General features: G+C 60.6%; 1 protein-coding gene across 9 annotated transcripts; it reads right to left on the reverse strand.

Moving 5' to 3' along the window:
• Positions 1–1,122: 1,122 nt before the first annotated feature.
• Positions 1,123–26,306, reverse strand: DAZAP1 (DAZ associated protein 1). Of its 9 annotated transcripts, none has more exons than XM_087425889.1 (12): positions 26,148–26,306; positions 17,816–17,856; positions 16,982–17,148; positions 16,618–16,683; positions 14,669–14,776; positions 13,400–13,448; positions 10,214–10,296; positions 7,260–7,413; positions 5,654–5,683; positions 5,405–5,545; positions 3,974–4,150; positions 1,123–2,046 (listed from the first exon to the last, which is right to left on the reverse strand). In XM_087425889.1, the coding sequence occupies exons 1-12, from the start codon at positions 26,174–26,176 to the stop codon at positions 1,874–1,876; spliced, it is 1,218 nt and encodes a 405-aa protein (XP_087282015.1). In that variant the 5' UTR covers positions 26,177–26,306; the 3' UTR covers positions 1,123–1,873. The 9 variants fall into 9 exon arrangements, with proteins under 9 accessions (XP_087282015.1, XP_087282014.1, XP_087282013.1 ...); XM_087425888.1 differs by having other exon boundaries at positions 1,123–2,049; XM_087425887.1 differs by having other exon boundaries at positions 14,669–14,779.
• Between the last annotated feature and the right edge of the window lie 298 nt (positions 26,307–26,604).

Here is a 26,604-nt window from a genome sequence, read left to right on the forward strand (position 1 = left end):
CGCTGGCTGCTGGCTGTGCAGACGGAGGAAGGGGCCCTGAGCCCAGGATGCGGCGCCTCTAGAAGCTGGAAAAGGCAGGAGACGGTTCTCCCTGGAGCCTCCGGGAGGACCAGCCCTGCCCACACCTGGACTTTAGCCTGGGGAGGCTTGTGTCGGACTCCTGACCTCCAGAACCGTGAGACGACGTGTGTGTTATTTTAAGCCATCAAGTTTTGGTGATTTGTCACAGCAGCCACAGGAGACCCCTCCACACTAGAACAAGGGGGGATTCACCCCTTTTGTCACAGCTGTTTGCCAGGGCCAGCCTCCTCGGGACCCAGGAGCCCCTCCCCACCTCGAGGAGAGGCCAAGGAAGTCCTGCGTGCAAGCTGGCTGACTCCCCTCCCTTCTCAGGGCTGCAAATAGGGGCTCGCTGAAGGTCAAAGCCCCTTGCCTCTGGGGTGGGGGGGCAGTCAAGCAAATGGACAGAAACCACGTGGTACAACACCAAAATACTGGGGCTGGAAGGGCCCTGCAGATGGGCTTCACGGGCCAGGCCCACGCGTGACCAGCACTCATCCCAACCCACTGCCCCAGCCCTAACTCATCTCCAGGGGCCACCCTCGCCTGCACTCGAGCCTGGCCCTGCCTCTCAGGCTGTGAACATCAGCTGGGCCCACCCAGTGCCCCCAGGTGTCCAGCACAGCCACCTTCAGCTCCAGGAGTGCCGGCTCTGGACTGGCTGTCCTGACGCCTGCACCACCCAGGTCAACAGCCCAGTTCCTGGAAATGTGAGTGGCCGGCCCAAGGCCACAGTCCAGGCGTCACTCCCACAGGGATGGGGGAGGCCTGTCCAGTCCCCCCTGATCTGTCTAGATGCCTTTTTCTCAGTACCCAGCAGATGGCCACTGAACTCCGGAACACTGGATCTGCAGCTCACCCCCAGACCATCCTAAAACCCACACCTGCCAGAACCCCAAGACCCAGAGACTCGCCAAGACAGAGGCCCGGGCTCCCCACTCCAGCTCACCCATGAAGCAGGCCCCGAGCGGCTGCTGAACCCACCGAGGAGCCCACGGCCAACAGAGGACCCCCGGGGAGGGCCCTGCCCAGGCAGGAGGGAAGACACGGACACCACGTGGGTTTCTAATCCAAACGCACTTCTCTTTATTCAAACCAGGGTCAAACTGGCCAGCGGGGATGCCCTGAAGCCACGCGCGCAGGAGATGGGCTGACAAGGCCTCCTCCGTGTCCTCGATGCCCGGGTGGGACGCGGGGCGGACAGCACACCTGCAGACACTGCCAGGCAAGTCAGTCGACAAAAGCAAGGAATAAACAAAAACAAAACACACTCAGTAGATTCTTCTTGAAGCTCCCAGAGTCTCTGGACCCACGAGTCCCAACCCTCAAAGCCAGGAGTGGGGACTAAAAACAGCCCCCACTTCCACCAGTGCCGACGGAAACCCTGTTTTAAATTAAAAAATAAGCCAGTATACATCGTAGAAAATTTCTCTTAAAAATCTCACAATTTGTAAATGTATATTTTTTTCTTTAACATAAAAGTTTACAATATACGGTAAAACAAAAGGCTCAGGAAAATAATTTCAAAAAAAAGAAAAAGAAACCTGAAGTTTTGAATTAAAGCTGAAGACATTTTTTTTTAAACCCTGTTGTTGAACCAGTGACTTTTTTTTTATTGTGCTGATGGGTTAGAGAAAGAAATATATTTAAAAACTTCAGTCCAGACACCCACAGCGCCTGCGAAAGCCTCTCGCCCCACCCCCCACCCCCCAGGTTGAGTCGCCATTTTTCCTCCAAGTGTGTGATTGTCACGAGTTCACGAGTTCCGAATCCTGGCTCTCAGCGGTCCCGCCGTCCTCGGGGCGCTGGCCGGTTAGCGTCGGTAGGGGTGGAATCCTTGCACATTGTGGTTCTGACCTCGTCCAAAGCCACTTCCGCCGGCAGGGGGGCCCCCCGAGCCCGGCACTGAGGGGCCCCCGTAGGAGGGGGGCTGCTGGCCGGGGTCTGAGAAGCCCTGTCCAAAGCCAGCCAAGTCCTGCCCGTAACCTGCTGAGGAGAGAGTCCCGTGAGCAGGGATGCAGCAGTGAGTGCGGGCACTGCTCCCAGCAAGACCAGGCTCCCTCACCGCCTGGCGCCACTGGTGCCGCAGCCAGGGCCCTGGGGCAAGGACCGGGCAGGCGGGCAAGGCCTTAGGACTGCTCGTCTCCAGAGAGCCCCCCTGAACCCCTGGCAGGAGCCTGGACAACTGTCTCCTCATGGAAACAGCAGCAGCTCTGCGCCCTCGCAGACCCCGTGGTCTGTCCTGTCGGTCCTCGGCCCATCTCCCCACTCATTCTCAAAGACTCGGGGCTGGGGCACCCTGGTGGCAGAGCCGAGTGGCTGAAGAGGCCTTTGAGCCTGGAGACATCAACTATCTGGCCAGCCCTGGTGGACCGCGGGCTTCTAGAAAGCATGTTCTCAAACGGAACAGAGGGTGAACTCAGGCACAGCTTTCAGGATTTAAGGAAACGGCACACCAGCCCTGCGCCTCCCTCAAAGATGCCACCCAGACCTCGGCCGGCCCGCCCTGCAGAGGTGGCCCAACCTGGCGGGTTCTGTAAAGTTGACTGGCTCAGGGTGGGGCCAGGACTCCACACCGAGTGGTGGGTCTAAAGGACTCATGTTGGCTGGGCCGGGCAGGTTCCTTCTTGACCCTGGGCCGACGCTGCACCGCTGGCCCAGAGGGCACAGGGCACAGGAGGCACGTCGGGAAAGGGGGTCAGCACCCTCCTGGCTCCCTGTCCACCCGGACCGCACACTCTGGGTGAAGGCCCATGGCAGGGCCTCTGGACTCCCCACTGGGGGTGCAGGAAGGCACGGAGGTCAGTGCGAGCTGCCCTGTGGAAGCAGGCCCCTGGGCCAGCTGAGACCCTCACCCGACAGGGCCCCGCCAGGCCTACCCCCAACCCGGGTGGCAGAGACAGTGCTGCCCACCGCCCAGGTGCAGGCAGAGCAGGGACCGTGGATGAGGAGGCGCCACACCACCGCTCAGCCTGACACAAGAGGGTAAACAAAGGGCCCCCAACCTGACGGGTCCCGAGAATAGGGACCCAGGCCCATAAGAGATGAGACCAGGCAACTACCCCAGGGCAGCCCTGGTGGAGGGGGACACGCTCGTGCTGGCGCACACCCCACCTGGGGCCGCTCATGCACCTGCCGCCAAGGCGTCCTGCTCCGGGTGGGGTCGAGAACCCATGCACTCGGTGACCGCAGCCCGAGAGGCCCCAAGGGGGGCAAGAGTGTGCAATGTGGGGGTACCGGGGCATAGGAAGGCAAGAGCTTCAACCTGCAGACACCACGGTCCTGGGCGAAACCCAATTCAAGCAACGAAGCGGGAACAGCAGAGCCCCAGGGAAACGTGGGGCTGAAACCCTCCCAGGAGCCTAGCCTCTGGCCGTCAGGACAGGAAGCCCCAGTCGGCCGGCAGGACAGGCGGCCCCAGCGCTGAGCCAGGACCCCAAGCACCATGCCCTCAGGCCACAGGTCGGCGGCACCTGCTCCAGGACCAGCCCCTCAAGGAAAGCACGACGCTGATGCCCAGGCCAGTGCCCGCCACAGACCAGAGCGAGGGCCCCTGGCCGACCCCGCCGCCCATGCTGTGCACTCGGAAAACACTTGGGAATCCGAGATGAGGGCCAGGCTGCGGGGCACGCACAGCCCCCGCCATCCTCCCGGGGGCCCAGTGCCGGCTCAGGTCCCCAAACCCACCGGCCCTGGGGCACCTGCTGCTGACCGAGGCTTTCCTACACAGGGGCCCTGGCATCATCCTGGACACCACACCCCGCTTTACATGGTGCCTGACCCGGGGTCACGTGAATGCTCCCCAACAGCTCACAGCTCGGCTCCCCAACAGCTCACAGCTCAGGCCACCAAGACGGAGGGAGGGAGGCGGAGATGGCAGGGCCGAGCGCAGGGCCCAAGTGCGGCCACTCACCGTACTGACCGTAGGGAAAGTCAGGCTGGGCCGTGGGCGCTTTGCTCATGTCCGGGGCGGCCTGAGTTGGAGGCGGCGGGAAGGCCAGGGGGGCTGCCCCCGGCGTGGCAGGCGGAGGGGGCACCCCTGGAGGGGCAAACTGATCCGGTGGTGGAGGTGGAGGCCCGTAGCCAAAGCCTGCAAACGAACGGGAGAGAGACAGATGTGGGGCTCGCCACTGCCTAGGCCGAGGGCCTAGAGCCCGGGTTCCGCTCGAGGGAAAGGACGGACTTGGGAAAAAAGCAAACTGCTGACGGCTGGAAGGGCGCAGGCAGAGCTGCTATGCACACCCAACACGAGGACGAGACAGCAACACGCTGAGGGAGTAACAGCACTCTTTTTTTTTTTTTTAATTAAAAAGGTTTTTTGTTCTTTTGAGGAAGATCGGCCCTGCACTAACATTTGTTGCCAATCTTCCTCTTTTTGGTTTTTCTCCCCAAAGCCCCACTACATAGTAGTGTATGAGAGCTGCAGTTACAGCTCTGCTATATGGGACGCCGCTTCAGCATGGCCTGACGAGCGGTGAATAGGTCTGAGCCTGGGATACGAATCGGCAAACCCTGGGCCGCCGAAGCGGAACGTGCGAACTTAACCACTACACCACTGGGCCGGCCCCTGTAACCGCACTGTTTATGATGTCAGAACCCGACCAAAAACCCAGCACAAGACAAAAATCACTGAGCCATCCATGCAGGTGGGCGGGGTCACGCCCCTGCGCTCTGTTCCTGGGGTCAGATACCCTGTTTCTACCCACCTCTTGTCTTATTAGAAATAAAACCAGAAGTGGCCTAGGCCGGGAGTGGGCATACCTTTCTTATAAAGGGCCACACAGTCGTCATGTGGCCCACGGGCACTGGTCCAGGCCACAGAACTGTCCAGTCCTGTGGCCACGTGTGGCCCGAGGCTAACACACCTGGATCCCAAGACTTAGTGGGAAAAAAGATGGGAGGACGTCTTATGCTGGCCGAGTGCCGTGCTGCCCTGACAGCCTGTCAGCCACACTGGGGCAGGTGAGGTGTCTCCCTTCACTGCTGCAAACCTGCGTGAGCAGCGTGTGGCCGCACCCTTTCGTACTGAGCTGCCGGGGGACACCGAGCTGCCGTCATAAGGCAAAGCGCAGAGGAGCGTGAAGCGGACACAGAGCCGTTTACACCCTCAGCCCCCAATTCTGAAGGACAGAGGTCAGGTCTGGATGCCCCAGCCCTGGAGAATTAACATGCCCTCACCACCCACAGGGCCCACACCCCCTGACGTGGCGCACTTCCATTTGACAAAGCGGGGCCGAAGCCAACAGATGTGCATGTACACGTGGCCCCGTCCTCTCCTCCAGGCAAAGGGACCGTGACAGGCCATGCCCCCTCCACCCACGCCTACCGCGAGCCCACGACTCACTGAACTGCGGGGGGGCGCCATAGCCCTGTGGGAAGCCCTGAGGAGGCGGGAACCCTCCGGGAGGGGTGGACACGATGTAAGAGGTGAATGGCGGGGGTGGTGGGGGGGCTCCTCTTCCCGCTGGGGGCGGTCCGTAGCCACCTGGAACACACGACGCAGGGTTGGGGGGAGAGCAGGGCACGCACGGCACCACGCGCCAGCACCTCTCCAATTCTATTCTTTCCCGGTTTTCCACGAACAAGGACTTACCAATAGCCTGTCCTGCTGGCACCCACATTCCTAAATGGGGAGACAGAAAGGGAATTGGCGCCGTGTCAGCTCAACACTGAAAACTGGGGGCCGTGCCCTGCCCTCCTGCCCCGACAACCGGTCCCCATGCTGGCAGAGCCCTCCTAGAACCCCACTCTCGGGAGCAGGCGTCCTGCCACAGCGCAGGCACAGGGAGGACGGCCCAGGCCCCAGGGAGACGCCCGAGGAGCCCCAGTGGTGTCTCAGGAACACAGGGACGGCCCCCAGAGCTGTCAGACGCCGGGGTGTTGGGAGGGGCTGGCCGTGTGTGTCCTGCCTCCACAGGGGAAGGCTCCCGAGAAGCCCCTGGTCACAGATCCCTGGCTCTTCAACAGAACCTGCCAGCAGGGCTAGAGAGGACACCCACAGATGAGGGACTCAGGTGCACACGTGGGACCGCGGGCTGGGCCCAGGGCCAGGCTACAGGCCAAGTGCTAGTTCTTCACCTGCTGGGGGACATGCGAGTGTCTGATCTCACTAAAGGGTTTCCCGCCGCTGTGCTGTCCTTTGCAATAAAATACCTATTTTTAAAAAGACAGCTCTGGAGAGTCCAGGGTGAGAGCCTCGAGCTGTGTAGAGACAGCTCTGCAAGCCTGGAGGGGCGCTGGGCGCAGGTAGGCTCATCTGGCTTCTGCCCCTTCCTGGATGCTGTCCCTTCTTTGGGTCTCTAACGGGGCGGGAGGCTCCTGGATCCTGTGCCGGGGCCCCTGGGCAGCCCAACCCTCCCGCCAAGCTGTCCTTAACCACTCTGCCGACCCCACACAGAGGGCCCAACAGCCCAGCTGGCGTCAGCCCGCAGCCCGGGAGCAGGAACAGAACCAAAGCGCCCAAAAGGCACAAGAACTCTGCGGCGCCTTCTGGCTGCGGGAAACCCCGCTCTCCCCAGAAGCATCTGCTCCGAGCCTCCAAGACGGCCGGGCCACACGCACCGTGCACCCCACCCTCACCGTGCGTGGGCTGTCTGCAGAGATGGCTGCTGCAGGCACTGCTTAGCAGAGGTGACAGTGACAGCCTCCAAAGTCCACCAGGTCCTCCTGCCCCAGCACACCCACAGACCCCGGGGGCAGCAAAGGAACAGCATGGCCACAGGAGGCACCTGGGTGCCCTCCTCCAGGGCTCGCACTCGGGTAAGGATGCTCGCTGCAGCTGCCGGCCCAGGGAGCCTCGGCCGCCCTCCCTGCAGGTGGCGGAAGTCTGCCACGGCCCAAGCACAGCACCGCCTCAAGACGGACCAGGTGACACCACGGAACCCAGGGACCCGGTGTCCGGGGATGGCCTTGCTGCCCCCTTCCTTGTCCGTGAGCTGCAAGTGCCAGTATCTACTCCAGGGGCTTGTTGAGAAGTTCGGGGCTGTTAAGTGCCCCGCCCAGGGCCCAAGTCCCGGCTCCTGGACCGAGCATGCACCTCTGTGCATCAGAGGACCCATGCCAACTTGCTGGGCAGGAGACTTTGGGGCTGGAAAGGGAGGGAGCCACGCTCCTGCCGGAAGCTGCTGCCTCTCCGGCTCAGGACTCTGGCCCCCGCGGTCACCCCAGGGCCCGCCTGGTCTGGGATGCTCGAGCCTTACCTTGGGGGCCGTATCCTTGCTGCCACGTGGGTGGGGGCTGGCCTGCCCAGCCATTGGTGGCGCTGGGCACGACCCGGCTGCCCCACTGGCTGGCACCCGGCTGTCCTGGCGCTTGGCTTTTGCTGTCCCGAGGCTCGGCCCGTTTAACTTCCACCTAGACAAACCGAGCGTGGGTTTAGGAAGACGCCAAGGGTCCCGGACCCCCTTCCCTTCAGACACACCCTCAGGTAACTTACGACTACACTTAGCATCTTATTACGACTTAAAACTAAATACTTAACTATAAACCTTATTTAGGCCAGTAGTTTTCTTAAAAAATTTTTTAATTTTTTTCTTTAAAAAATGTTTCTCAGGTACAACAGATGCAAGTGTAAGACACATGAAGCCCTGTCCGCTGCTGAGCAGGGACCCAGGAGGGCCAGAGCGTTTTGTGCGTGACAAGGGGCCAGGTCAGAACAGCAGCGTCCTCCTTCACCAGCCTTGAAAACCCGGGACACAGAGCGCAGGGTCTGCTACAACCATAGTCCTCGCCACGGCCCCTCCGGGACCCGCGGGGAGGAGGGGGCTCGGCTCGGAACGGCCGGGCCAAGGGACACCCAGGCCTCTAGGGAGCCCACCCCGCCTGCGCTTTCAGCTCATACCTGAGAAACACAGTGGTTCGCTTAGGTTTTTATCTAAAATGTCTAATGGAAAATAAAGACTTACCTTCCCCAGGCTAACGCTTAAAGAATCTCAATTAACTCAAAATAATGTCAGAGGGAATGGATGTGATAAAGAGAATCTTACATTACATCTAACAAAAAAGTAAACAAACATGCAATAAAATGGACATTTGAATCAGTAAGCAATCTTCATACTGTGTTCGGTCGGCAGCCCAGGACCCTCCTCTCCTGGCCGTGGATGTCGGGGCCACAGTGCGGAAGGTGGGACAGTGGCGACCACTGGCTGACGCCGAGCGTTGTGGTTGCCCTGAAGCTCCCGCCCTCACGCAGCCTTCAAACTATGGGCCGACAGACAACAAAAAACCCCAATTCCAGGGCCGCCTCCGCACTGCAGAACCCTGAGTTGTTCTTGTTTGTATGATAAATTGTAATGAGAAGGGTGAGACAACGGACCCACTTGGAGCCATCCTTGGGGTCTCAGAGTCTGGTGAGCTAAGCGCCATGATTCCAAATTCCGTCAGTTCTGCCTTAAACCCCTTCCTGTCAGAGAACAAACAGGAAGTGGGGCAGAGGCACAGAGACCCCCACCTCTGCGAGGCCCCAAGGACGCTCCACGGATGGGAACACAACCCCCTTAGCTCAAGGCAATGCGACAGCAGGACCAAGGGACCCGTTTCAAAGAACTCAAATTAATGAGTCTTCACACACTTCCCTTAAGGGAATTTGTTCCTGCTTACAAAGCAAAGAAGCCCTTGTAATTTAAAAAAAAAATTCTTTTACCCTCTTCCTATTGGAACACAGAGCAGTCCCTCGCACTCTGCACTGCAGGACCGCGGGGACGCCATGTCCAGCCCACCAGTGAAGGTCGGGCGACAGAGCTGGGCGAGGCCGGGAGGGAGCTGGGCGCTGGGGTCCGCATGTGGGCGTCTTACTTTAGCAGTCGAGCCCCACATGGAGAAGCCACCTCCGTCTCCACTCTGTGCCTCGTGCAGACCAGACTGACAGCACCGTGTCCTACAAACCCGGGGCTGGGGCAGCTGCCCGTCTTGGGAGCCGATCTATGTGCTTAGCAGAGCTTTCTGCCCCTAGAGCAGGACCACGCGTCCTCCAAGTTTTAAATGTCACAGTACCTTAAAACATCGGCTGCAGACTCCTTTGAACTTGTGTTCCTTGAAATCTGCTTGCTAATTTTAAACTCAAAGCTTCAATGAATGTCGGAGTGAGATTTGTGTCTCCTGCTTAGTCAGGTTCAAGTGGAATTAATTAAGCCTGCAACAAATCCTAAGCCACCGATATACAAAAACAGCTCTGCATGCGACTGCGTTGATGAACTTCCAGGGAGCAGGGCTGTGGGGCTGGGGTGGCCGGGGTGGAGGGGGCAGGACTACTGGTGCCAGATTCTGTCCGAAATATCCTAGCTGACAAAAACAGCCACTGTCTCGTCAAAAGGGCTGGGCGTGCTGAACTGGAACGAGGAAAAGCTAACCATGTGGCACCACTGTGGACTGTGCCGGGGTGCGCTGAGCAGGTCTGAGAAGGACCAAGACAGGAATCCTGCAAAAATGCAGACCCCCGAGTCTTTGCTAACTGGAGGAAACCCCCACCTGCACAATTTCTGCCAGCTCCTCACTTCAGAGCTGACCTCTCAGAAAGCTCTAAGGGCCCGGGTGGGACGAGGAGCTGGGGCCACCTTCTGACACAGCTGCCTCCACGGCAGCAACACAGTATGAAGATGAGACAACCAGAGCTCACTTGACTGCATGGAGTTAAGTGCTATCGAGAGCATGTGGTTGGTACCGGAGTTCACAGTAAGTGACCCAATTTAAGAAACCAATCCTTCAGGATGTTTATGTTTCTCTCAGTTTTACACGGAACCTGTTCTCAGAGGTTCGCTGCCCATCACTCTGTGGGTCGCCATGAGACAATCGGATACAGACATCTGAAGGAGTGGTCACAGAAACCAAGCCTGAGGCAACCCGTGATTCCACTGGAGGCAGCCCACCAGACCCCCCAGGACTGCACCCTTGGCCCGGGGCCACCCACCCGCCCGTCCCCGGTGATCCCAGCGAGGGGCCCCGGGAGCAAAGCTGGCGAGGTGCTGCGCTGCGGGCAGGCCCGCTTGGGAAGGACGATCCCTTGCTTCTGCAGAACCAGGTCCGACCCCACACAGCAGAGGATCCCAGGACAATGCACCCTGCCCTTTTCTGAGAAGGAATTTTCATTTCCAGTGAAATCCTAAGTTGCCTAAGACTTGGTTTGGTCTTAAGGTAAAATAAAACTACAACTACACACTTTTTTGCCCATGATGTCGTGAAAATGCATGTTGACAGCCTGGTCCACTGATTGTTCGTCCTCGAAAGTAATAAATCCAAAACCTAGCCAACGACGAAGAGTGAATCAAGGTAGCAGGGTGTTGTGACACAAAACAGGATGATGAACAGTATTAGGGACGGGCCGAGGGATCGACCGAGGGTTTCAGCAAAGCCGAGTGTGTGAGGCTGTGGGGCCGGGCCCCGAGCTGAGGGATTGGCGACCGAGGCGGTAGGAAAGGCTGTGCCCGGACGCCTGGGGCAGGGCAGAGCGGGCTGCTGGAAGCACTGGGGGCACATCTCAGAGAGCTGCAGCCCTGACAGCGGGACAGTGAGGGCCTGAACGCTGACACTCGAAAATACAACACCGCAGGGCGGCGCTGTGTCTGTGCCAAAACGTTCCACGGAGAGAACTGCAGCGGACCCCTGCAGGCAGGGGGCCAGGGCAAGGGCTCCGCCTCGGTCGGGGGTGTGCCGTGGTGCGCTTCTGCTTTTCTGAAACCCAGGAGTCTCCCCCTTGGCTTGCAATTTGCTTTGCAGCTAGTGCTGACAGCAGCCATATATCGTCCTAGCGCGTCAGACAGGAATACAGTCTCTACCACAGTTAACGCCTCGCTAAGCCTGCCCAACACTGTTGGGTAAGCCCAAGGAGTCCTGTCGAGATAACGTACGTATGTATACAGGTATCTATCTGTACGTATCTACGTAAACACGATACACAGAGATACAGGCCACAACGGGTTCCAGCAGGTCAAACTCTGCTGTGAGCAGCAAGAACAAGAGGCGCCATGTCATCAAAAGAGAAATTTAAAGGGGAAACAAATTTAGCATTTCCCAAACACGAGGAAGTGGCAGTATAAACGAAGTTTGGTTGGTCTGGGTGAGTGCAACCGCCCGCTAACGTGGCATGTCTGGTCCTCAGGCTACTGCACTGGCTCCCCCGGGGCCCATCTGCTCTGAGCACAAAGGGACACGCGGGCAGACAGCTGCCGGAAGACCCCGAAGAACAAAAGATGGGCGAGGGGGAGGGCCAAGAGGAAAGAAGGGACGAGGAGAGGAAGGGCCGAGGGCCGAGAACAGGCTAAAGACGGGCGTGGGGGACGCAGGATGACAGTGTCGCGTGGCAGATGCACGGGGCCGGGGGCCTCTCAAGCTCATGAAAGGGGTACCAGGGCTGCAGCCGCTGGGACCGTGTGGAAAGACTGCCAGCAGACTCACGGTGGGAAGGGATGGAAACAGGAGAGGGCAGCTCAGAACTGGGGGTGACAGACTAGCAAGGAGGGCTGTTGGGGATCTGGGGCTTTCGGACGTGCTCTCTGCACACACACGCACAAGGAATCTGCACGTGGCGTGAGAAGGAACAGAATCGCGCCCACTGAACCATGACGGCAAAACACACACGAGGAGAGGAGAGCAGAGCAGACGGGACGCGGGAGGAGGGCGCAAGCCGAGTGGAGGCAGCGCAGGGTCGAGCGGGGCGGGGGCAGGGACAGCGTCTTAATGGGGGGGAGGGGGGGAGGGGGGGCTCGGGGCAGAGCCTTCAGGAGATGAGAAAGGAAGGTGAGAAAACAGGACTAAGCTCTCTGTGCCCTGGCTGACCAACCGCTGCTCTTGGCATCGCTCCCACCCTCCGCCTGCCTAGTGCTGGCTCTCGGGGACCCGAGGGGACTCTCAGAGCCTGAGGCTGAGACGGTGGGAGCCGCACGGGAAGGCGAGGCCCAGGGCCCAGCCCGAAGCACTCTCCCCGACACACCTCCGGCCTGCCCGGCCTGTTCACCGGGCCCGGGCGAGGACGGCAGGCAGCTGTGCACGGCCTCGGGGGCCGAGCAGGGGATCTAAGAGCCACCCTCAGGATTCCCGCGCCCGCGGCTTCACAAGATCGAGGCAAATGGTGGAACACAACATGGGTGATGAACAGCATGTGAAAGGGCGAACATTTTCTCAAAGTGCAGGAGTGTCTGAAACCACAGGGCTGGCGTGGTCCTTAGAGCACAAGAGGCGCTGAGTCGTGGGGAAGGAGCCCGGGGCGGGGCGTCTAGGGATGCGTCTGTCTGTCAAGAGGCGACATCACCACTGAGGAGTGGCACAGAAACACACTGAAACTTCGTTTACACCCCACTGGAGAAAGCCCGTTCCCTCCTCTGACTGCGGGACTGGCCTGTACCTGTGTGATATAATTTAGACCTGGAGAAGAGAAATCTAAAGAGATATCGTTAATCACAAACAATTCACAGAGAGAAAAGGAAAACACCTTACTTAACATTACTGTACTTGACTATGAAACACTTAAGTACGTCACTAAGCGTGTATGTCTAAATTAAGATTAAGACTAAGACTTAACAGCTTAATCGACATGAAGTGAGAATATACGTTACTTAATCAAGGAGGAAGAGGGTGGCGGTTCAAATGGCAAACTATTCTCCAGCATGGCGGGCGCATGCTGCGGGCGGCACCGCTAGGGGCTCCGATGGGGCGGGCAGAGGCCGAGGGGCCCAGGCTGGCAGATCAGCTCCCACGGCCGTCCAAAAGGGGCCGATGAACCAAAAAAAACATACGGGTGGGGACAAACAGCAGCAGCCACAAAAACAAGGGCACAGAAACGGTGTGCCCGCAGTGCCAGCCCCGGAAATCAATCTGGACGGCACGTGTGGGCAGCTCGGGGAAACCTGGCAGGGACACGCTGCAGCGGCTCCTCACCCCTCCTGCCGCCCGCCCCCCTCACTGAGGGGAAAAAGAACAAGAAAAACAAGACAGAAGCCCAGGACGGACACAGGAAGGTCCATGCTCAAGCCGAGCTGGGGCACATCTAGCCTGGCAACATGAAACGAGACTCTGACTATGCTGGTGTGGACTAGTCAGGGGACGGTCCTGAGTGAGCAGGTTCACCATTTAAAAGGACCACCAATCTTTCAGTACACATTTAAAAACAGAAACCATGTTGCAATTCATGTCAAGTTGTAAAAACTTCAAAAGAACAAGCCACAAAAAAAGACGGTCCAGTCTGACCTGGGGAAGCACAGCCGGGAGGGGCCGCACAGAGGAGCCTCGGCTTTAATTGTGTGTTTCGAATGCCCCTTTCTGAGATTGGCAATGCTCGCTACAACCACCACCTAAGTGTGAAATAGTTTGCCATCTGAGGGAGGTCAGGGGCACACTCCATCTCTTTTACCTCGAGGCCTCTGCTTCTCGGCGTCGTAGATCATGACCACCTCCGTCACCTGGAAGAGACACGGGCGTTCGAGGATCCGGGGGCCATGGGCACCTCTGGCTATAGCAGCCCCGGGCCGAGCAAGCGCCTGGGAGCGGCTGCAGTCTGCGAGTCCTGAGGTGAGGCTGGCCTCCTGGGCTTTGGGTCTGAGATTCAGGCCCCCTGGACGCACAGGCTCCCTCCGCCCCCCAGTGCCCCCAGGGCGCCCTTCCCTTCACAGACAAGGGGACTGAGGCGCAGACGCCGGGCCGTGCGCCAGGCCCTCCCACGGTCACCATCCCTGTCGACCTGCTGACCGGCACTCAACTCGGCCCTCCCCGCCTGTCATCCACCAGCTGGCACTCCCCTCTCCCGGGCCCAGGCTCATGGAGTGCGCCACACCGTGGGCCCTGGCACCCCTAATTCCTGGCCCAGGCCCTCAGCACAGGCAGGCACCACCAGACAAATATGCTGAAATGAGAGTGGGCGTGAGACCCCGCGGGAGCCCAGGGGGACCTGTGCCTGTTTCAGGTGACACTCCCTAGCCTCCATCTTGCTGTTTGCCTCACTAGAACCAAGCACCCTGTACGACCCCCACAACATTCTAAAGGATTTAGCCTCTTCCAGAAAACAAAACCATCCCGGGGAGGTCTGCCGTCACTGAGGGGGAGGGGACGGTGTGAGGCGCCAGGGCAGGGTGGCAGCACGGGGCCGGGCCACCTCCCTCCCAGGTGCGGTGCGCGTTGCTGGTACCCGGATCTAGAAAAGGTCTTCTGCTCTTTAACTCTACCCCGGCCAGGCTCGCCCCTGTGCGGGCCACAGCCACCATTGGTGGGCACCTTGTCTTGGGTCCTCTAGGGGAAGAGGAGTCAGCCCAAGGTCCCAGGCGGACCTAGTCTAGAACATTCCCTCCTGAAATCAAGGGCCAGCACGCCAGCCCCCACGGCCAAACCAAACCCCACTTCTCCCTAACACTATCTAGCACTTTACAACGCGGTGGTTACAACCACCCAGAGGGGCCTTCCAGGAGGCCAGCATGGCAAGTGCACATTTGCCTGGAAAAGCTGTAAATGCCTCCTGGACGGTGAATGGCCGTCAGAGGAAAGGACGGGGCTTTGGTTTGTTTCGTTCTGAGGGGATCAGGGAAAAGAGCGGAGCTGCCAGGCTTGCCCCCCGTGGACGCACGGCTCTGCCACGCCCACCCCGACAACCCACTACGCAGCCGCCACGCCGCTGCTGGGAAGCACTCACCACTCCGAACTTCTTGAAGTATTCCCTGAGCTCTGTCTCACCACAATTGTGAGGAATTCCACCGACAAATATCTTATTTGATTTACTGTTATCACTCCTGGGTCCTTTCTGCTGTTTCAAGAAGGAAAAGACGGTTAGTCCACGTGGGGACCCTCCCGGCGCTCCCCAGGCTGCGTGTGACAATATCGGCAGCGGTTCTAGAGCCAGCGACAAGCCAGGCTGCACACTCCAACAACCCAGCAAGTCCACAGAGACCCCAACAGCAAGCAGCATCAACTCTCTTTCCTTTTCCTACGGAGACCCGAGGGGACAGGGATCCACACGTGGCAGGACTGCACCTCAAATGCATTCACACACAGCATGCCCGGGGTCCTGTGTTCACTTATTCTGAATTACAACAGCTACAGACCTAAAAAGCTCTACAATGTGAAACTAAGGATTTTAGGAGGGTAAGAAAAAACAAACTGGCCTCAACGATTAAAACTGGTACAGACAACACTGGTTTTTCAGGTGGTAGCTTTTAAGCTGGTGACAAAAGATGACTACAAAAAGTTCTAGTAACTGAAGGGCCACCTGAATCCTCTGCCTCCTCTCCCTCTCTCCGTGGGATGACCTCACACCTCGGAGGAAAACGCTCGCCCCAAGCTCATCACCTGGGGGCAGAGGTGGAGGGGACCTTGGCTCCCGTTCCTGTGACGCTGCCTCCTCCCACTCCGTCTCCATTCCTAGGATCCTTGTTTCTTGCTCTCCCAGGAGCTCATGGGTTAAGATGTCCTAACTGCTTTGGATTGACAGAGACTCACTTTTTGGGGGTGAGGGTTTCACGGGGGCACACGGGGTCACATCCATCACCCTGCCCAGGTTCTCCCACGTGCCTATTCTGCCTCAATAAATCTGCTCAGACTCGAGGACACTGACAACCAAGTGGAATCGGAACCCTGCTTGGAGTCCAGACTGACAGGGCGAGGACAGATGCCTGTGAACGCACCCCAGCGCCGTGCCTGTGGCTGTGTGGACACGGGCGAGGCTGGGCATGGGTGTGGACGCGGCAGGTGTGAGGAGCTCCTTTCAGGAGACCACGCTCCAGAGTTCAGGAGTGGTACAGGCAGACAGAGGTGGACATGAATATAGGTAACTTTGGCAAAATATAAACAACTATGAACCTAGGAGGTGTATTTTAGGTGTTCATTGTACTCTTCTTCCAATTTTTCTGTATTTGGTAAGTTTCCTAACACAAAGTTGGAAAAATAAGAACTGTTTCAAGGCTCTGAGGCCCCTGTCTACCAGAGTAGCTGGGATCCCGCTGGCAATGCAGGTTCTCAGGCCCCCACCCAGCCCTGCTGCCCAGATAGGTGTGGGGGCCACGTGGGCCTCTGAGCAGGCTCCAGCCCAGCTCTGTCCAGCAGGACTTTCTGTGAGGACTGACGGGGCCTTCAGGGTGGGAGTCTTCTCTGAGAGCCCCGGGTGGGGGTGACAGAGGACGGTTCTGCTCCAGCTGGCCAAGCTCCAGGGGCCACACACAGCTCACAGGACCCTGAAGAGTCACCACATCTGCAGACCTGGACTCAGCTGTTCGAGCACAGGCTCTCAGGGCAGCTGGCAGAGCCGGGCGGGTGGAAGCCTCGAAGCTGAGGGCGCTCCCACACTTCGCAAGGCTGCACTCGGCCCCCTCGGGCAAGCTGGGAGAGCCAGCCAGGATGAAACACAAGGCTCCTGACGACAACTGGGTGTGAGCTGCCACTTATTTTAAGGCGAATAAGAATTTTCTTGGCTACAAGATAAAAAACTTACAGCGTTGGATAAATCTAAGAAATTCTCAGCTGCTCAAATGTCAAACTAGAAGCCCTTCTGCCACTCTCAACCTTAACGAGGAAAAACACCAGATCAAAGGCACGTGTTTCCTTTACGCCGCGGGTGCGCAGAGAGGTCGCCCCGCCCCAGCCCCTTACCCAGCCTTCTTTTGGCCTTGTCCTCTCCGGCTGCATCCCCCGAGGTGTACATGGCTTTGGGTCAATCTGTAGGAAGTTTCAAACGAGCCTGTTGTGAATATGAGGCTATTTTCTCTAGAAAAGAAGGGTGAGAGCGACAGCAGCCAGTAGCCCAGCAAATCAGCCCCCACCCCCGGGTCAGTTCACCCCACATCCGCCTCCCGTTCCGACAGCCAGTCTAAGCACAGAGCCCTAATCTTTCTAAACCAACCCCTGGGAGACGTTTTCAACATGAACACCCATCAAAGCGCAGCGACAGAGGTGAGCTGAAGGAAGGGCAAACGCAAAGGAGCCAGGAGAGCTCCACTGAAGGAGGGACACTCACGTTTCGGCCGTCTAGGGTGTGTGGTCTGCTGGCCAGCACCGTCCCCACACAGTTCGGGTCTTTAAATTTGACAAACCCGAAGCCCCGAGACTGGTTGGTCGTCTTGTCTTTCATGATCACACAGTCCACCACCTCTCCATACTGGGAGAAGTAGCTGCGCAGGGTCTCTGCTCGGAGATCGGACAAAACACACACACCAGAGCGCTAAGCACAGTGTCACACCCGCGTGCACACGCGCCTGGTTCACCAGGCTGAGCTGGAAAGCATGGAACTAGAAAGCTTTAAACAGGCTAATCAGCTAACTTGGGGGGCAGTGGAAGAGGGTCGGGGGGGGACACACAGGGGAGGAGGGTCCCACACTACACCTGTGTGCCACATCTTCCTGTGAACTAGAAAGGCTGCAGCTGAGGGCAGCAGCAGCCACGGGCACCCACGACAGAAGCTGAAGGGAACGCCAAGGGCCGACTTCGAATGCCGCCGTGATCACAAACCTCCTCGCCTCAGGTCTGAGCTCAGTGACCGCCCGGTTAGCCCCAGCCCTCCACACTCCGCACGGCAACAGCCCTGCCTTCAGAGCCCACCTCGGCCTTGAGCCGGGAACCTGCCCTCTCGGCTCTCCCCTAACTCTGACGTAAAACAACAGGACGCGTCAACAGTCTCAGAGCCAGTGATCAGCTCCTCTCTGCCCTCAGCCAACTCGTAATCAAATGCCCCCACCCCAGAAATCAAGAATTAAGAGAAAACCCGAGGGAGCAGCCAGAGATGAGTTCACACAGCGGAGACCGAGGTCACAGGCCTGCCGGCAGCCGGACACGCCGGCCCGTCCACACCTACCTTGGGTGGTGCTCCAGTCCAGGCCGCCCACGAAGAGCTTCCTGCAATCCAACAAGAAAACACTAAGGGTCAAGATGGCTCTTGCCTTAAAGATGCCGCCTCTCCAACCCAGCCTAAAGTGGGCAGCCACGCCACAGAGGAAGCTCGTGCAAACCGCCGACTCACACCCAGGTCACGGCAATGGCACGAGGTGCCTCGGCCTCGCCGGCTGCAGACATGAGAAATGACTCCCAGACTTGCGGCCACGGAGGGGAGCGCGTGTTGTAATGCGCAGGTGAGGAGGATGTGTCTGGAGCGGCACGTGCACACTGACCACAGCCACAGGGAGAAAAGGAGCTCGCAACACATGACAGCTTCGGAGCGTGGTTCTGGGGCAGGCTGCCCTACTGCTCCAGCGAATACGGTGGACTGAGTCAGAACCTCAGATCACAGGCGATCCACGAGCACGACAGTGGGGCTGGGGGCTACAGGACACAGCCTCAGATTCCAGCACGTGGTCACGAGTAAGGACCACCCAGCTCTGGGAGGGTCCCTGCAGCTCCAGACTCAGCACTGGGGCCCAGCCCACGCCCCCCATCCCAGAGCCGCCTGGGGTGTCCTTGCAGGCAGACACACCAGAACTTTTGAGAGGAATCCCACTGCCCTCCCTGCAGCCTAACCACCTCACGTCCGCACACCCCTGGGGCGGGCTCCACACCATCGTCTGCACAAGCGTGGGCCGGGCAGCGGCCCCCTTTCCCCTCTCACGTGGTGCCCCACCCTTGGGCTGTCCCAGCCTCACAAGGGACCCTGCGTGCTTGGGTCATAGCACCCTAGGCATGCTGAGACACGGGCCCCTGGGGCACCATTCAGGCCTCCTGAAAGCCGAGAGGCGGGCAGGACACAGGAGGCAGGGGAGGGGCTCCAGCAACAGTGAGGCAGCTCTCTGTCCTGCCTGCTTCCCCAGGAAAAGGGGACATAACCACCGTCCCCCTCGGAGCTGGACCCGGGCGCTAACGGGCCCAGGCTTGGTCCCCAAGTCCACAGCCAACCACACCACACCCGGCTTGAAGACAGAACAGCCCCCTGGGTTGCCCCAAGCAACCAAGAGAACTGCCAGACAGGGCACCCCGTCCTCTGCCCGAGGACAGGCCCTGCGTGGTGGCCAGCGTAGCCGTCACCTCTGCTCCATCGGTGACTCGAGCCTCCATGCGTCAGCCCCTGGCAAAATGCCTGGGACAGCAGGACTGTGGGGGCTCGTTCCTACTCGGCTCTTTCCCCAGGAAGGGCAACTCTGTGCGAGCAACAGTCTCCCCGCCACCAGACAGGCACACACTGCCATCCTCAGATGTCAACAACAAACACATGCAGGCTATCAGGCGTGCTGGCCGGGGGGCTGAGGAGGGGACTCAGGAGGGCGCGTAGGCCGAGGCTGTGCTGGCAGGGAGCTGTGCAAGGATGGGCTCCGGGAAACATGCTGACCACGCAGCCGAGGGAGGCACACATTCAGGCCTCATTAACTTCAAGTCGCGTCTCCCACGTAGCCCTTCGGAACCAGGCCAGCCTCCTCCTCCTCCTCCGTCTGTGCCCCACTCCCCGAGGGCCGTCCTGGGGGCAGCCCAGAGCAAGCTGTGACTCAGGCCCCGCCCCACTGTCCCCAGCTGGCGCAGGGCACCCAGGAGGGCACAGGGCGCCACAGGGCAGCACAGGACTGAAGGCCGCGAGGCCGGCAGGTGCTGCGGAGGATCTGCTGGTCCTTCGGCACGGCAACAGACGAGGGCTCGCTGTGGAAAAGCAGCATTGAGCAGGAAAAAGAGACCTCAAGCTTTCTCAAAAAACCAAAGCCAACCGATGAAGAGCAACACCAGCCTCTCTAGAGCACTGCGTCCAACCCAAACAGAAACGTAGGAAGCGGGCGTCCTCCTGCCCACGGGGTAAGGGACTCGTCTGACCAGTCCAGGTGCCAGTCTCACTTCAATTCCACAATGAGACGGTAGGGGAGAAGAGCAGACGTGTGTCACCTGCGCAGCTGGCAAACCGGGGACCCGCCCTGCGGACGGGGTAACAACACGGGACCAACACTGTGCTCCCGGCGGTTCTGTGGTCACGCTGCGTTCACTGCAGAGAACAGTTCTGTTCTTCGACAGCAGAACATACCGAGTGTCTCCACAAAGGGCACCAGGTCCGGGTCTGTTCACTCTCGAATACCCACACAGTTGGGGCAGCGGGGGGCATGCACAGACGGGGCAAAATGTGAGCCACAGAAGAGTATGGCTGGGCAGAGAGTATATGGGGCTTTTATTACGATTCTCGTAATTTCACAAGTCTGAAGTTATATAAAGTGGTGAGCTATGAAAAACGTTCATTGCTGAGGAAGCAGCAGGACTGAAGTTTCTTCTGAAACCAGTCTCACCAGGTAGGACATCTGACACTCAGCAAGAACCCCTCTCCTGCGACACAACTTGTCTACTCAAGGAAAGACTGCAGCCTCCGTGCCAGCACTGTACTCGGGACTTCACGGGTTTCCATTTCCTTTCCTCCTGCTCCACTCTCCCCGGGCTGCAGACAGAAGGTTCTGGAAGGTAGAGGGAGGCCCCACTGACTGGTGGTGACAGGGCTCATCTCCAGGATGAAGCCTTAACCTCTGAGCCTCAGGCTTTTTACTCAAAAAAATAATACGGGTCCTGGGTGCCAACGTCACCAGGCGTGAGAGATGAGGCACCTGGCGCCCCAGAGACTAAGGAGCCCTGGGCAGGACGAGCCAGACACGGCTCCACCGCCACCCAGGCAGCAGAGTCATCACCGGCCAACGAGGACGTGCACACTGGCCCAGAGCGCGAGGCTCTGTCCACCTGCCGCCATCCAGGGGCGGCCCCCACAGACTCCCTTGGCCCCGTGCGAACTAAGGCATTGCCAGGCGTGCACACACGGGACACGCAGATTAAGGGATTAGCTACCCCAAGTGGCTCCCCTCTCCAGCCCCTCCCTGCTCTGAATGGTACAAGAGTCATGACACCTGCGGCTGGAAGTCAGGGCCCCTCACAGACCCTTGAGGGGACCTCCTAGCTCTATCAGGCCCACCGGGGTGACCCAGACTCAGGTTCCCAAGCAGGAAACAGGCAATGCCACCATGCGGGGATCCGGCAGAGATCGTCTGTGATCAGCACACTCGCTCCCAGGGCCAGCTCGTCCACAGCGGGTGCCGGTGACTTCCTCCTGGAAGGGGCTATGCAGAGCAACCATGGCACCAGGCTCCGATTAATATCCACCCTCCTCTCCCTGCTGAAACCGAAACCTGCTTTTGGACGACTATGTGCTCTCGCTGTGTGTACTCTAGGGCAGCCTCGTGCTGTCTCTGCCAGAAAGTCAGTCTTCAGCGGCTTCCCCTGGCCCAGGCCGAGCGCCGCGGGCTCTGGCCCTGGCAGTGCGCTGCAGGCTTTAGAAAGTGCCCCCCAGCGAGGTGGGGCGAGGCGGCCACTGGAAAGGCAGCAGTGGGGCAGACCTTCACTCACGAGGGCAGGAAACAGAGACCCAAGACCAATCACGGTTGTCAAGCTGCCCCTTTTCTTCTTCAAGATCACACCACCCAGAGCCTGTGCTGGCACCTCCTGCCTCTCCAGCGGGCGCACACTGGGACCCGGTCCCCCTAAGTATGTCCTCGATGCCCTGCAGGGAAGGAGGCAGCCCTGGGCGGAGCCCTGGCCCAGAAGTCAGGGAGCCACCCCACTTCCAGGCCCTTCTGCTGTGACACACACGAAGACCCGAAGGCGGCCGTTGTGCGCGGGCCTCACCCCAAAGCCTGCCTCACCCTGCGTGCCGTGAGCCCGCCCGTGCCAGCCCATGCCCTTCGCAGCCCGGGCTTCCCTCTTGCCAGCGAGTCAGACCATCCCCTCCCAGAGAACTGTGGGAGCCGAGTGACACCTAAGAAACTCCAGGACCCAGACGCGGCTGTACTGTGCGCTGAACGAGCACGTGGAATGAGCCCGAGCGCCCCGGGGCCCAGTGCTAACTTGCGACATCCATGGCCTCGCCCTCTCCCAGACAGACCCCGTGTCCGCCCCAACAACCCCGGGAACTGGGCAAGAGCCTCAGGCACACAAGCACCTCCCACAGGAAACCACACTCTCAACTCCGAGAGGGCCTGATGCCGGGATGGGGGGCAGTGGACAGGACTTCCTACCAGGCTCGAGGACTCCCAGCTCAGGCTTGTCCACTCCCAGGGTGACCTCGGGCAAGTCTCTTGCCCCTTCGAAGCCTCAGGTGGCCCTGCCAAGGGAAGGGTTAGAGCCGGGCTGGAAGGTGCAGCCCAGCTCCCAGCAGGGGCTCTAGCCAGGGGCGGCAGCAGCAGGCTGCTCCCGCGGCACCTGGTCAAGGCGTTCGGCCTGCTGCCACCTGCGAAGCCAGACGGAGGTCCACGAGAGCGCCTCCTAGCGTCACAGCCAACTTCACAGGCGTCAAACCAGCCCCCATCACAGGAAACACAGCCTAAACCACGAGAGCACGCGGCAGGGACACACTGGGAACCTGCCCGAAATGAGCAGATGTTCCCAAACAGGGAGTCTCATTGCAGCGTTCCCGCCCCCAGGGGACACTGGGTGATATCTGGAGACATCTGTGGTTGTCACGACTAGAGGTGCTCCTAATATCCCATGGGTGGGGACCAGAAATGCTGCGCAATACCCCACAGCTCCCAGGACGGCCGCGAATGTCAGTAGTGCTGAGGGGGGAGACCCTGCCCCAGAACAGCTCTGTGGTGCAGCAGGAGAGCCCCAGAGAGAAGCATCTCCACCCCCTATGCCACAAGAAACAGCCCCTTCGTATCATGATCTCTCTGAACCAAACAACAACGACCCCTCCCACCTCGACCCCTCCCACCTCGCCGGGCACTTAGCACAAACAGGCATTTAATGAAGACAGTCCTCTCTCTCGGCCCCCGGTTCCCACCCTTCCAGCCCAGCCAGGGCTTGACTCAGAAGTGTCTGCCTCTAAGTCTCTCCAAAGAACCATTCCGGAAAGAGCTGTGACCACAAGGGACCTACGCACGCTGCTTTGGGACCGCTCCTCATCAGAAGGCACCTGGACCGCCCCTGCGGCCTCCATCCTCCATCCTGCACCGTGTCATCACTCAGCCGGGGCTGGGGCTGTGGACTGCTGAGGTCACCCCCTCTCGGGGTGTCTGGCTCCCAGCAGCCGTGGACTCACGCTGCACCCCCACACGACCCAAATGCTGCCTCCCCTCCCCTCCGCTGAGTCCTTCTTGTGACTCCCCTCTCGATAACGTCCAGGTGTCCCCCTCTCACCAGCCCCTGGGTGACGCAAACAGAACTGCGTGTGCCAGATAAAATCTTCCACAAACTTCTCTCCAGTTCCATGACACAGTCGGCTGCCCCCGAGGCGGGTGGAACAAAACGCCCCTGGGTGCTTCTGTCCATCTGTGCCCAGGAACGAGCCCTCCCCCTGCGCTGTGAGCACGGTCAGGGTGCCAGGCTCCCGCAGAGGCCCACTGAGAGACCCCGGCCGTCCCTGTGAGGCCACATCGGCGTCGGTGCCCAGAATCTGAATCGAGAGACCCTTCTTTAAGTTGACTTTCTAAGCTCATGGCAGGGAAAGTAGGACGCAGCCCTGTCCACTCAGCAGCCCCCATGCCCCCCCGCAAGGGGAGGCCGGTCCCTGCTGAGCCTGGCTCAGAAGGGAGGATGTCCGTCCCTCACACGTCTGCCACACAGGGCCACCTATGACACCCACTGCTCTTATCGTCCCTCTACCCTGGAGGACTGCGACCATCAGGGCGCCGAAAACATTAAAATTGGTGGTCTCCGCCGACTTCCGCCCCGCACCAGACTCCACACTGACCTCCGACTAGCTCAGGTGCAGCGGAGACCGGGCGACGCTTTTCACTCAGAGACTCAACTCGGAGCACAGCTCCCGACCGACGGGGCCCCCACGGCCTTGACCCCGCACCCACGCTTGTGAGTCCCCAGTGCGGAAAGGGGAGCGGTCCCTCCTGCCTGTCAAAGAAGTGCTCCCTCGGAAGCCACATGTGCAGGGGCTGAGAAGGTTGGAGATGGGGGTGCGTGTCGTCAGGGATCGCTCAGACCCACGGCCTCTACCTGAGCACGTGGTGCCACTAGAGTCAGCAACTGCGTTGCCCTCACAGGAAACTGCAGGAGGGCCCACTGTCAGGGCGCCCGCGGGGATCACGTGCACTGCACCAGCTCGGCCACACAGAACAACGAGGTCAGAGAGGACCCAGACACCCACGCCAAACGAAAGCAAGGTTCCTACGCAAAATAAACTGGTCAATACTTTTGGGTCAACAGATTTTTACCTGCAAAGCAATAAAAAGTTCCTTGGACTTCCACACTCAGGTGACCCTTGGGCGGACTCGACAGGGGTGGGCGGGGAACACAGCCAGGAGGGTCCCTAACCCCAATTCTGGGTCTGCTACTCCCCTGTGGTCTCCCCGCAGGTCTCCACTCTCCAGACCCGGGCTGGGGTCTTGGCTCGGCCATCCCCCAAGAGCTGGGACAAGTTGTAGGGGTGAGAGGCCAGGCACTGCTGAAGGGCAGGCCTCAGGGATCTGCAGGCTCCCTTCCTTCCCGAACTTTCATTTCTGCTCGCCTGGGCGAGAAGGAAAGGCTGGGAGGCCTGCTAACTAGCCTGTCAGGTTCTGCCCCATTTCAGGGGAGCCCCTTCTCCCCATCTCCTACTTTCCCATCAGAAACACTGCCACTTTTCACTTAGCTAACACACAACGTCGGTCTTCTAGTGCCTGGACACGTTCCACAAAACAAACGAGGCTCGGAGCCAAGGGCCTTCCTCCTGGTCCTCTAAACGGGGCGGGGTGTTTGGAAAGGGGACCCCACAAAACGCATCTTATGTCCCCAGGTGTGACCTGCAGCTGGCGCCGGACGGGGGCGCAGGGAGGCCGGCCCCCGCCAGCAGACAATGACCGAACTCTCCAAACGAAATGCTTTATAAACACGGTGTCTGCTAGAAACTAAGGGCCGCGGGAAGTGCACACAAGGCCACGGACGCCCGCCCGGCGGCTGCGCCTCTTCCCGGAGGACAGGACCGTAAAGTCACGCCAGGGCCGAGGGAGCCCATCCCCGCAGAGCACACTAGGCCAGCTGCGACCAGGGCAGAACGGGGTTCCTGGCTCCTTGGGGAGCACTTCTCGGATCTCCTCTCCCTTAGCATCAGGCAGGGCTGTAATTAAAGAGAAGACAGCTCTAAGGAGCCCCCACTAACTCCTGCCGCGCAAGGAGCCCTCGGAAGCCGGGCCCCCCGCGCACCGGCCGAGCCTCCCTCCGCACCGGCCGCGCCTCCCTCCTCCTTCCTCTAACAGCCCCCGGTGGGGGGGCCGGGCGGGAAGGGCTCCAGCCGCACGAAAACAACAGCCGCAGCCGCCCCGTCAGGTGGCGCGGGCGCGCTGAGATGGTGGACGCCGGCCCGGCCCGGCCCGGACCCCGTGACCTTGGCCCTCGGGCCCTCGCTCTGCGAACCTTCCTTGTTCTCCGCACTCAGGGCGGAGGACAGCAGAAAGGAGGGGGACGGCGCCCCGAGTCGCCGGCGGGAGAAGTCGGGCGGCGGCCGAACCGGAACCCGTGGGCCGAGCCCGCCACGTGCGCCGGCCCGCCAAGTTCGTGCGCGGGCTGGGGGCGCCCCGGCCCCCCGGTTCCTCTTGGGGGTCTCTGAAGAGGAGCACGGGAGCAGCTGGGGCGCCTCGGAACCCTCCCGGTTCCCGTTCCGGGTCCCCCAGCGGCAAATCCAGGCGCAGAAACAGGGCGCTCCGGACTCCCCTCACCTCCGTTCGGGGTGCCCCCCACCCCGGTAAGGAAGGAAGCAAAGACACCCAAGACCCCCAGGTTCCCATTTGGGGGCCCCAAGCGGGAAACTCGGGCGTGGCGGGGACCCCCGAACTCCCCTAAGCTCCCATTCGAGGTTCCCCCCCGCCAGTAAGCAGCGGGGGTCTCCAGGAACCCCAGGTTCCCGCTTGGGGTCCCCGCAGCAAATAAACAGCGGGCCCCCTCCCCCAAGAACTCCTCAGGTCCCCGCTCGGGGTCCACCGACAGCAAACTTGGGCCTGGCGGTGGCGGGGACCCCCTGAACCCCCCAGGTCCCAACTCGGGGTCCCCCGGCGGCAAACTCGGGCCTGGCGGCGGCAGGGACGCCCCCCTCTGCCCTCAGGGTCCCGTTCGGAGTCGCCCCCAGGCCAAGAAACAGCGGAGGTCCCCCAGCCCCGTCGGGCCCCCCCCGAGCCCCGGCCGCCGACCCCGCGGCGTGACCTTGACCGGCGGGCGGATCTGGGCGGGTCCGGCCGAGGCGGCGGCGCGGCCCGGCGCGTCCTCACCCGATCTCGTCGGCGCCCGAGTTGTTCATGGCGGCGGCGGCGCTCGGCGTCCCGGGCCCCCTGGCTCGCTCCCGCCTCCGGAAGGTCACTGGCCCCGGCGCCCTCCCCTCAGCCGCGGCCCGGATCTGCGCAACGGCGGCGGCCGCGCTGCCTCCTCCCCTCAGCCCAACGGTCACCGCGCGCCCCCGCGCCCGCGCCGCCGCCCTGCGCACGCCCGGGCGCGCTCCCGCACGGGGCCTCCGGGGGCGGGGCCAGGGGTGCGCCCGCGTGCCGCGTGCCGGCGCGCCTGCGCCAGTGCCAGCGTGCGCGCTGCGTGCACACCGCGTGCCGGCGTGCGGCGGGGTCCGCGCCGCCGCAGCTCGGCCGCCGCGCGTCGGCCTTCCTCCTCGGCGGCGGCCGGCGTCGCCGCGGGGCACGCTGGGAAGTGGAGTCCCGCGCGCAGGCCCAGGCCCCGCCC

Source organism: Ceratotherium simum, chromosome 39, assembly GCF_057802395.1.
Source record: "Ceratotherium simum simum isolate JZ-2026a chromosome 39, ASM5780239v1, whole genome shotgun sequence".
NCBI classification, from domain to species: domain Eukaryota; kingdom Metazoa; phylum Chordata; class Mammalia; order Perissodactyla; family Rhinocerotidae; genus Ceratotherium; species Ceratotherium simum.